Source organism: Coffea eugenioides, unplaced genomic scaffold, assembly GCF_003713205.1.
Source record: "Coffea eugenioides isolate CCC68of unplaced genomic scaffold, Ceug_1.0 ScVebR1_1805;HRSCAF=2728, whole genome shotgun sequence".
Lineage (NCBI taxonomy): Eukaryota > Viridiplantae > Streptophyta > Magnoliopsida > Gentianales > Rubiaceae > Coffea > Coffea eugenioides.
The window spans coordinates 1-12082 of record NW_020862233.1 but is presented as its reverse complement, the minus strand read 5'-3'; the positions used below and the strand labels follow the sequence as shown (position 1 = coordinate 12082).

Genomic DNA, 12082 nt, shown 5'->3' with positions numbered 1-12082 from the left:
CTGGTTTCTGAAAACAAATTTCTTGGTTGTGTGGCAATGGTTAAGATAAATGAATGTAGTATTTATTTATTTATTTTTTTGTGGCTTTGGATTGAGGAATGCTGAATATATTGCGAAGAGCGTCACATTTTCATTGTTTTGTACTGATTTCTGAAAGACGATTTTCTAGCTTGTGCAGCAATGGATAAGATAAATGAATGTAAGCCGCTTTTTTTTTTTGTTTTATTTTCGTGGCTTTGGATTGGGACGTGTTACTAACCAATTCTATCCACATGGTTCCTTCTTTCATTCTTGCTTACCTATTTAATAAAGGCAAATAAATAAAAAGGAAAGTGACCAGTGCAGCTTGAGGGATATATAAATGGTTAGAAAGAGTATTTTAACAGAAATATCTGCTTTGTTATTAACCGCGATTTAGTAACCATGGAATCATACAAAAGAAAGGTTGGAGTATTGAACATGCTCACAATGACAAGAAGGCTCTATCAGAGTCTTTATATGATTATATTTCTAGTGACTTCTGATGACCTATGTACATGGTGAATTGATGCACAGAGAGATATATTTAGGATTATGGCCACGTTGGTGCTGGTTTAACCAAATTAGTTTTGCTTACAGTGTCAACTATTTTTTCTTTTTATGGTGAAGAAAAAAGTTCTATATTTGTAGTATTGTGTTTTCTTATGTTGGATATTACGAGAGAATGCAAGTAAGAGATTTTGGATTTGAGTGCTCCCATTTACACTAAAAAAAAATGTTGAATTAACTTACAACAATGAGATTCAATGCACCTAGTAAAAAGTTTAAGAGTCCATTAAACTATTGACTTTGTAAAGTTTTGATCATTTAACAAAAGTTTGAAGTAGGCCACTACGTTAAAGTGCACTACTGGTCAATAAACATTTTGAAAATCTTAGTTAACCCACTATACTAATTCTCATGCCAAATTACCTACCAAAAAATTTAAAATTATTCAACGAGGTCATTTTGATTTTCCCTAGTTCAAAGTAAAGGAATTTAAGACACATGAACGGCAAAACCATATTGCAAGGTCATTTTTGTCACTTAGTAGACAAAAGCCTAATATAGTGGGCAAAATAATTATTTAGAAACTTTTTTAGAGACGTTGGCGCTCTGTTTTAGAAAATGTTGTTGACACTAAAGAAGAATAAACGAATAAAGAAATTTCTTAGAAACAAGTTATAATACCAAGGATCATTGCATTCATAAATATATTGAGAAAATAATAAAATAATTTAGCCAGAGAATAACTTGACCCATATATATATATATATATATATAAAATTCAACCTTTAGGAGATATTTATGGAGATTTGGAAAAGAAAATAAAAAGAATTTTTTAAACAACACAAAATTTCTTAGAAAAGAAATCTAATATTTTCTTTTCTAACAAGTTGCTCATTATCCTTCTTTACCCTTACACAGGACAATATTTTGTAAACGTTTTGTTATGTTTCTTCTTGAAAATTTTCATTCTTTTTTTTTAATACAAATGTGGTCATTTTCTTACTAAAGTACTTCTATTGTTCTCTTTAAGGATTTAGATTTTCATGACAACTTCTATTACAATTCTTTTTGCTTGGAAAATTATTTTTTGATTTTTTTTGTTAATTTAAGTAAAAATATTTACTTAAAATCTACTTCTCCATCTATAATTGCATAAATCAAACACTAGTATAAGGGGTATTCGGGTATTGATCCCACGAAAAAAGGCAATAAATTACTTAGACATTTTAAATTATCTTATTATTCAAACTATAAATTGTCACAAGTGTCGCGCCCCACTTTTCGAATGAATTGTGAACTGTGTGTTGGTGATGTGTGGTGTGTGGTGTGAACGTGTGCAAAATGAAAAGTAAAAAGGCCATGGGACTTTGGAAAGCGACGATTTGGCCAAATGAAATTTTAAAAAGGGTTTTTAAATATGAAAAACGGAGTCGCCACTTGGTATAGATTTGGGGTGTACCAAGTCACCCAAAAAAGTGTTTTTTAAAGACAAAGTAGTAAAACCCTTTTTAAAACGACTCCTAGTCCACGTAAGCCAAAGAAAAAGGTTCGGGGGTCACGTTTGACAAAGGGGAAGGCAAGGATAAAAATCCAAGGCACCCCTTCGACCTAGCCAAGGCTAGTTGCGTGACTTAAACCAATTTTTCCTAATTTTTCTACCCATGGTATGTATCGCATATTGGATATGTCTATATGAATGCAAAACCCTAGACCTAGGGGGATTGGGGGAAATTTCTCTTCAAAGGTTGAGTGGTGCCAATCACATTAATTGTGAAGCCCAATAATGATCCTTTTGGAGAGGTCACACCTAAACCTAAATGACGTGAAAAATGAGTGGAATGCATGCCATGTGAAAGTGTGAGTTTATGTGAAGTGAAAAAATGATAAAAGTAATAAGATAAGAGTGAAGGTGTGCAAATGTAGATGAAAGTACTCGTGTGCGAGTGAAGATAAAAGTGTTCGTGTGCAAGTGAAAGTGATAAAAGGGTGCATGTGTGCAAATGAGACAAAAGTGAAAGTGTAATGATAGAGTGGATTGAGAATGCATGAGCCTAGGGAATTCATGCATATTGGGTACGGGGAGACCTAAATCGTGACTTGATTTTCCCTTTGATTAGAAGGCGAAACTAGCGTGCTAAGGCTATCGAGTAGCCACACTCGCTCGTTTCCCTTATCAAGAGGGGACACTCAAGCAAAATGAACCCTATAGCTAGTATGGGATGCAAAACCTAAAGTGAGGGGAAAGGGGAATCGAGGAGCATACCAGATGATAAAACTAAGAAAAAATGCATGATATGTAGTGAACAGACAAATAATGCATTAATGAAAAACAAAGGAAAAATCCTATTGGGTCTAGCGTTGGACTAGCCCTTTCTATGAATTCCTAATGAAATACTGAGCCACAACTAGCGTTGGACTAGTGTGGTGACGTACATTCATCCATTCTATTCATTCATGGTTATGAAAGCAAGTAGACATGCCAAAACGCTTGTAAACACGTAGCACGTAGCACTTAGCATGCTCGACTAGATGCAAGAGCCTACCAAAGCAATTTAACATGTAACAACAAAAGCAAGCAACCAAGGGGAAGGGGAAATGGACCAGATGCTCTACGAGCCCTAGCTATTACAAGCCAAGAGGTGTACACATACCCCATAAAACTTAAATAAAGCAACCAAGGGGAAGGGGAAATGGACCAAAGGCTCTCCGAGCCCTATCTATTACAAGCCAAGAGGTGTACACATACCCCATAAAACTTAAATAAAAGCAACCAAGGGGAAGGGGAAATGGACCAAAGGCTCTCTGAGCCCTATCTATTACAAGCCAAAAGGTGTACACATACCCCATAAAACTTAAATAAAAGTAAAAGCAAGTAAATGCACGCAAGGAGGTAAGGAAAGCGGAGTAGGCATGCAATTTCACATAACACGTAGGAGCACATAGGGCCAAATGAAGTGCAAAGGAGGGATTAGGGTGTACCTCCCTTGAGTTGATGCCTTAAATGGAGTGAAATCACTTATTTCTCCTCCAAAATAAAAGAAATGGTCAAGGTACCAATTTATTTGGAAAAATTAAAGGAAATAGGCAAACACAAGCTCACTTGGTCATAAAGCCCCTAAAATCATGAATTAAGTGCAATTGAAACAAAGCATAGTGATTAATTAAAACAAACAAGCAATGAAATTGTAAAATTAAAATTGCCAAGGACCAAATTGATGAAGTTATTCAATTGGTTGGGTCATAGTGGCATAGGGGAAAACTTGAGGGGTCAAGGTGCTAAATCTGACAATTATTTTTCATGCAATCCCATGCAAACCTACGAAACTCATGTTCTGCAATTTTCCAGCAATCATTCTTTCAGCAATCTTTCATTTAGCCTAGATGCATTTGTACAAAGCAAACCACCGAATTCAATGACTCAACTTGAATGCAACAACTTAGAGGAAGGTTATGCACAATCTGGAAAAACTTTCATGCAAGGCCCATGAGGAAACTAAGATTTTCTGCAAGTTGCTAGTCGATGTTGCTGCTGCAACTTTTCGGCCAAACAATTTTGCTGCAACTCATTCGGGAGTCTTTGCAACTCCAAGGAATTTTCGGCAAAAACAAGATTCATGCAGAGCTTTCAACCATTTCCAACTAAACATAGCTAAAACAAAGAGTTTCTTGGAAGATTTTTCATGCAAAGTGTACAACTTAGGAAGAAAAAATGAGCTTTCTGCAATCTGGAAAAAAAACAAAAGGAAACCTGCTGCAGCTCTATGTTTACAAATGCCTATTTCTTAATCCCAACTTGGGTTACACATTTTCAAAACCAAACCTGCAACTTCAGGCTAAGCAAAACATATAATCACCACCATCAAAACAAACTGAAGACTTAGGAAATGATCATGCAAAAAATTCTGGAAAATATACAAGAAAAATTCGGCAATTCGGTCATTCATTTTTCCAGCAAAGGATTGGAACATGCTTCGAATATTTCAGCCCCCAAAAAATGCAAACTCAACACCTCTTTCCAACATAAGATCAACCAGCAAATTGGATGGCTCAAGCAATCTTCATATAAAGCTTATAAAGCAATTCTGCAACAATAAGACATTTTCAGCAGCCTGCCGAAACTTTGGAAATTTCAGCAACCGAAAGTGCAGGCCTGCTGCATTTTTTTACTTCCAAACTCGGACTTCACATTCCAAATACACAAAGTTTGATCAAGACCTTTTAAACTAAGCATCACATAAATCCATGTATGGTCATTCAAACTCCAAGGATTCCCACGGAAAGAACTTCGTCCAAGAAAAATAAGAAAGAAAAAGTGCAGCCGAGGAGCTTTATCATCTACTTGCACTGGCCAATTAAAGTATTCATCACAGAACATTTCACTCTTCAAACAAACACTGAAATCACCATTCATCACTGATCAAACCTGGTTTGTCTAACCTTAGCAGACTCGGCAGAAAGCATCCGGGTGAAGAAAACAAAAATGACAAAAACTAAGGATGGCAATCTTGAAACTTTGCAATTCTGGAAAAAAATACTTTGCAACTGAGACATCATTCAAACCATTTCCAATCTTTGTGAGCTTACCATCGAAACCCAGTTTTCAAAACATAGAACACAAACGAGAACTAAAACAAAGAGAGAAGAAAAGAATAAATTTGTAACTCCAGGTTCATTCACAGGTTTCTGGGTTCTTTTCATCACAACATCTCTGGTTCATAGTCTAAGCAAAAACCCTGACCCTAAATCTATTCATGCTGAAAAATCAAAGTTGAAAACTTTTCTGCAATTTATCGCTAATGCCTGCCATTTCCGTAGCATATCATCTTCACAAAACGAATCCCAACAAAACAAAACCCTATATTCATGTATCAATAAGACACAAATGAAAGTGAACCAGACTTAAAAAATCATGACTAAAAGAAACCGTAAACAGAAACGGTGGACTTGAAAGAAACACAAAGAACTGAAATGATAAATCGATGACCGAAAGGAAAAGAGAGAGGACCTGATCCAGAAAAGCTTGAGGTTCTCAGTGACTTTCTTCCTCTCGGCTTCCTCTCTTGTACGAAGCTTGATTGAAAAAAATGGAGTCTTTATTCTCCTTCTCGCCGTCAAGCTTAGTTTCTTTACCTCAGCCCCAGCTCCCTCCTTTCTACTGTGTTTTTTCTTTTGCTTTCAGTTTTTCCCGGACCTTCCCTTCCTCTCAAAACTCTCTCTAGTTTTAGCCGTCAACTTCCTCTCCAAACTCTCTCGCTCCAGTATTTTCCTTTCCAGATTGCGGCCGTCATTTTTGCTCTCCAACCCTCCACTCTTGCCTGGTGTTTTTCCTTTTGCTCTCGGCTGTCCTCTCTAATTCCGTCCAGCTCTCGGTTTCTTTTGCTCAGCCTCTCAGTCCTTAACCCCCGAAAACTCCCTGGTTTTCCTTTCTTCAAAGCTCTAACCTTTTGCACAGCTCTCTGTTGTTTCTCCTCCTCTTGCTCTCGGCTCTCCCTTTCAGTTGTTTTCAGTTCTTCCTCCAACCCCAACCGTATGCTCCCTCTGTTTCGTCTAGCCTCTTTGTTCAGCTTTTCTTTCCGCCATCCCCCCTCCTCCTTTTTGCGGCTGTCTTGCCTTTTCTATTTATACCAGCATCTCCAACCCTAAAACCCCAGCCATCTCTCCTATATTTGCAGCTAAGGGCTGCCCGAAGCCCTTCCTTGCAAGCTGCGAAAACGCAGCTTGCAAGTTGCGTACTATTTTTTTTTTTTTTTTTTTTTAAAACTTAAATAACAAAATTGAAAATAATAAAGATTAAAAACAAAAACAATTTAATTAACATCAGAAACAACAAAATGCAAATCCAATTTTTTCATTTTCCATTTTCATCGTTTTTCTCTTTTTTTTCTTTTTTCAATTTTCAATTTTCATTTTTTCCTTTTCATTTTTAAATAATGAAACTAAATCCAAAACAACTAAAACATATTTTTTAACACTTTTCTTTTTCCTTTGAGAAACTCTACGCTAAAATGGCTAAAATAACTAAAAGTAAAAGTAAATAAAAACCAATTGTGACAAATAAAAATAGAACAAATGAAAAATGAATAGTAAAAAAATAAATAATAAAACACCAAAAATTTGGTGTCTACAGTTTGCCCCTCTTTGTCTGAGTTTTGAAAAAACTTGAGACAAAGAAGTAGACACCAAATACTTACCTGTATTATTTGGCTGTGAATTACTCAAACGATGGGGACTGACCCTTGACAGAAAATTTTTTAAAATCGGGACTGACCCGAGACAGAAATTTAAACGGCGACTGACCCGAACAGGAATTTAAACGGGACTGGACCGAACAGGAATTTAAACGCGGGACTGACCCGAACAGGAATTTAAACGGACTGACCCGGAACAGAATTTAAACGGGACTGACCCGAACAGGAATTTAAACGGACCCGAACACTGGACACCGAACAGGAATTTAAACGGGACTGAACCCGAACAGAATTTAAAACGGGACTGACCCGAACGAATTTAAACGGGACTGACCCGAACAAGAATTTAAACGGGACTGACCCGAACCGAATTTAAACGGGACTGACCCGAACCGAATTTAAACGGGACTGACCCGAACAGAAATTTAAACGGGACTGACCCGAACAGAAAATGTGAATGGGATAGACCCAAACAGAAATTTAAACGGGACTGACCCGAACAGAAATTTAAAACGGGATAGACCTGAACAAGCTTTTAATCATGGGACTGACCCGAATAAGCTTTTAATCGTGGGACTGGCCCGAATAAGCTTTTAATCATGGGACTGGCCCGAATAAGCTTTTAATCATGGGACTGATCCGAATAAAATGAAAATCATGGAGTGCTCACTAGTGGGACTGACCCACGGCTAGTGGCTGTGAAAATGAAATGCACACTGGCGGGACTAACCTCACGCTCCAGTGGCAATGAAAATAAAATGCTTATTGGCGGGACAAACCCAGCTCCAATAGCAATGAAAATGAAATGCTTACTGGCGGGACAAACCTAGCTCCAATAGCAATGAAAATGAAATGCTTGACAATCGGACAGTGGGATCAAACCCGACTTGATTTGATTTTTTGATTTTTTTGATTTTTGATTTTTGATTTTTTGACTGAGAGACTTGTCGAAATAATTTGCCCCAGTGTGATGAATTGGTCAGTGGGATTAAACCCAAGCCTGCCCAATGGGAAATTGGCGGCACGAAGTCCAGGCCCAACGTGATCTTGTGAAGTTGGCGGCACAAAGTCCAGGCCCAACGGGATCTTTGGAATGTTGGCGGCACGAAATCCAGGCCCAACGTGATCTTGTGAAGTTGGCGGCACGAAGTCCAGGCCCAACTTGATATTTGGAATGTTGGCGACACGAAGTCCAGGCCCAACGGGATCTTTGGAATGTTGGCGGCACGAAGTCCAGGCCCAACAGGATGTTTAGGACGTCAAGAGAAGGGGGAACAGAATGATGCGCAGCGTGCATTGAAGCTTCGCCCACAAGAATTTGAACTTGATTTTTGACTTTTGATTTTTTGATGATTTTTTTTTTTTTTTGAGAGAATTTTTCAAAAATAATTTGCCCTAAGTGTAGGGCCCTTTTCCCTTCTTTCTTCTCTTTCTTCGGCATCGGCTTCCCACATCACCAGATGCTTTTTCGTCATTTTGAACCATGAATACCTGTACAAGGGGTTCATCAAAGTATGACATGCATTCAAATTTCTTATTTGGAAAGAACAGCGTGATTGGTTTGACATCCTCAAATGTATTACAAAAATTTTGCCCCAGTGTGGGCTATTTTGCAAAATCTCTCACATGAAAATTTGCCCCAGTGTAGGCCTATTTAATTGCAAAAAAATTGTTTGAATGACCCTCTATTTATTTGAACAAAGTAAGCAATTGCTTTTCCTAACATATCATGTGAAGAAAATTGAATGTCTTGCTTAAAACTCATATAGCACATTTCATGATGAATTTCTCAAAATAATGCCAAATTACGAAAGATTTCTTCCCCACTTTAGCATCAATGCTTTGGGTAATGGGTCACCATTCCTTGTTGGCTCATTTTTCAGGACCAATCGAGTGGGGTGTTATTTCTGATTTGGAAAGGGCTAAAGGAAATGGAAGGTCAAGATTTGTCTTATTTTGTGCCCAAATTGTGTGTAACCCTTTCTATACCACATCTTGGTGAAAGCAAAGAGTTTATCATCCTTATTTCTTAAGAAAACGTAGTCCACAAATTACGGATGTAAACATCAACTGGACCAGGACGTCGAGGAGTTCCTTTCTTACTTGCTACAAATTTAGCTAAGCCCTGATGGAATCTCTGTGCATTTGGGATGTTCCCATCTTTTATTCCATCTGTTGGCCATCCAATTGCATCTATAATGATTGTCATGTTTGGACACCCCACTTTCTCTAATGCAACATCGAACATATCATACATAACCTCAAAACCATTGGAGTAGGTCTTGTCCCTGTCTTTGAAAACTGAGGTGGATTTGTGCTCAAAAAATGTAAATTCGGTGTCACCGTTGAACAGATCATTAACACTCAGGAGTGGGAAAACATCTAGTCCAATTGGAGCATTGTAGCTCTGCAGAATCTGACATGACCTAGTCATGTTTGGCTTTAAATCTTCTCTGAAAGCACCCTCTGATGGTTTTTTTACAGGGATGAGGACGTCCGTGAAATGACTCATTGTTGCTTTAATTTCACTTTTATTCATTAAATTAAGAGCTCTTTGCGTCTAATCCAATACCTGAATAGCTTCGGGATATGTTTGATTGGGAAATCTTGTCGATAATGGCTGTGTCCCAACACAAACATACTTATAAAAAGAAAAAATCAAACAAAAGTTGACCAAAAATGAAAATATAATCAATAAGAGAGCTAAAAAAACAAAGGAGAAATTAAATTGTTAACCATTAAATTAACCAAAAATTCATCTAATAATATCTCTTTCAAGGTGTGACGGGAGTTAAAAGGTACAACATTCGGATTCATCCAGCGACTAAGTAATGGCTCTTAGAGTCTTGCCTCACCGTCAGCAGGGAGAATTCTCCTATGCTATGTTTTCAAACTCGGACCGGACCGGTTGGACCGGTAACGGGCTAGATGTCCGGTTTGAGTGTTTCTAAAAACCCGTTTGTTTAAAACTCAGGCAAATCCCATCAAAAGTCGGGTTGGACCGGAAACCAATGAAACCGGCGAGAACCGGAGTTTTTCATTTTTTTCTCCTTTTCACTCTAACCTGGAACCCATCTTCCTTGTTTGACAAGTCGCTCAAAACTTGCAAACCATCTTCCTCCTTTGAACAAGATCCCTTCATATCTAATCTTAAATGCATTTATTGAACAAGATCTAATCACACATGTATCAAAAAGGTGAAAAAGAAATAAAACAGTAAAAAAAAAAGAGTTGAAAAAGAGAGAAGTTTAAAAAAAATAAGATAAATTTTTTATATTTTGTGAGTTTGAGGAGAAAAGACTAGCACGATGAAATCTGGAACGGAAAACGAAAAAAGAAAAAAAAAAGTCGAAAGAAGAAGAAGTTGCAGGGGAAGAAAGAACAGAGACAGGACAAGAATGGATGAAAGTGACGGCAACATGATTGCTTTAGGCTTAGAGTCAAAGAAGAAATATGAGAAAATTTCAGTTTGGGTTCCAAGTTTTAACAAATTTATGTTTTGACCTCTAAAGTATCTCAAAATTGTTGACGTACTTAGAAATATTTAACAGATTATAGATAGTCCTAAATTTTAGTGTTTTATTTCAAATAAATCTCCAAAATTAATTCTTAACTATGAAATAAACATTAAATCATATGAACTATTAGTTGATTATTCTATGTTATTTGTATTTTTTTGTTAAATAATTTTGAAACATCAAACATCTACTAATATACTTTACTTGATATTAACCTATGGTTAGACATTTTACATAATATTTTAATTTTAATTAAATTATATTAATGACATCATGCTGACATCATCCGATTTTTGACACCGGTCGAACCCGGTTGGACCCATTGACCTCTGACCCCTGAACTCTACCGAGTCTTTGTCCGGTCCGAGTTTCAAAACATAACCTATGTGACAGGAGCTCATTCATTCAACTATTGGGATACCTAAGTGGTGTCTAAGATAGAGCGCATATCCTAGTCTGTAGGCAGGTCTAAGGATCAAATTCTAGGCCTGGAAGTTGGGGGTTGGGAGTTTATAGAAAGAGGTAGGTGCTATTAAAAGAAAAACATACGTGTAATGGACATTGGGATGCCTTACAATAATCTGAACCACCCAGTCGTTCACATCAGCTTGATTTTTCAGCTTCTGTGTATGTACATTAGGCATTGTGACTTCCAGTCCAATGTCAGTCACTGAAAAGGCTTCCAAGACATTGTCACTTGTACTGAAAAGCTTCACGTAATTGATCTTGTTTTGCATCAACAAGTCAACCACCATGGATGGTATCATTCTTTGTGTTGCCAACCTTCCCCAATTCATACCTAAATAACCCTCTACATCAATGGTCTCCAATGAAAGAAATGAAATTGCACATATTAAGAGATTGAAGCCGTTCATCCCACTTTGATCCCACTTTTAATATCACTATGTGGAGTTCAACCTGGTTCCCTAAATGAGGAAGAAAATTCGAAAAAGTGATCATTGTCATAAATATGAAAAAATATACCAAAAAAGAGATGGTTTATCACAGGTTTTGTACAGGTAATCAATCAGGAAAACAAGGAGTGACAACCACTGAAATTTTATTGACAACTGTTGAAGGAAAAAAAGGTAAATTGAAAATAAGTGGTTCCCTTGTAGATTTGACCAACTAATACTACTTTTTTATTTGGCAAGTAATGTTTTCTAAATTAGGGAGAAAAGGTAAATTGGAAATAATTGTTCCCTAGTAGATTTTACCAACTAATACTACTTACTTGGCTAGTGATGTTTTCTAAATTAGTAAGTTCCCTAGAATCTGGTTTCTATTTAGCACCGAAATAGGATACAGATTACAGACACAACCACTCGAGGTCCTCAAGGATCCTCCAGGTTTTTTTTTTGTGATTTATTTTAGTGTAGGTGGGAGATTTTGAACTTGGAAGCTTTTATTTACACTCTCTCCCCATTCTCTCCCCTCCCCCCCCCCAAACGATCCTCTAGTTTTGAACAAATATAAGACAGATTTGGATTTGGTTGTGTCATTCTCTAACCTTAAGAGATACAAAACAAAATCTTCAAAAGTTAAAGTCTTATATAGCTCTAGGACAAATATATCAAAAGCTTGATTTTTTTTAGACAACTAATTAAATGATTTTAAAAAATATTTAAATATGAATTAATTTTTATATATTGATAATGTATACTTTATTATAGTTGGATGTATGATAACTAATCTGAATTCGAGTTTAAAATTTAGTTATGTTTTAAAGATGAATAAAAAATAAGAAATCAATTGACGAAATGATTTAATTCTTGCAAATAATATCTGATTTTTAAGTGTTAGATAAATTTTGTAGATTCAACGTATATATACACCTTTTTTGAAGTC

At 36.6% G+C, this 12082-nt stretch overlaps 1 protein-coding gene across 1 annotated transcript; it reads right to left on the bottom strand.

The window, feature by feature from the left end:
* Positions 1-8745: 8745 nt before the first annotated feature.
* On the bottom strand, positions 8746-11109 carry LOC113755876 (glucan endo-1,3-beta-glucosidase 5-like). The gene is made up of 4 exons (XM_027299741.1): positions 10784-11109; positions 9781-9865; positions 9289-9336; positions 8746-9123 (listed from the first exon to the last, which is right to left on the bottom strand). Exons 1-4 carry the CDS (start codon positions 11107-11109, stop codon positions 8746-8748), a joined length of 837 nt encoding a protein of 278 aa, XP_027155542.1.
* Positions 11110-12082: the final 973 nt, after the last annotated feature.

What these genes read in the sequence shown, in the direction of transcription:
- LOC113755876 (XM_027299741.1), bottom strand. Translation starts at nt 11,109, where the DNA reads ATGAACGGCTTCAATCTCTTAATATGTGCAATTTCATTTCTTTCATTG. An exon ending in ACAAGGAAGATGGGTTCCAG is followed by an intron (nt 9,337 to 9,780) that starts GTTAGAGTGAAA and finishes GTTGGGACACAG; the next exon opens with CCATTATCGACAAGATTTCC. An exon ending in CATATCCCGAAGCTATTCAG is followed by an intron (nt 9,124 to 9,288) that starts GTATTGGATTAG and finishes CAGATTCTGCAG; the next exon opens with AGCTACAATGCTCCAATTGG.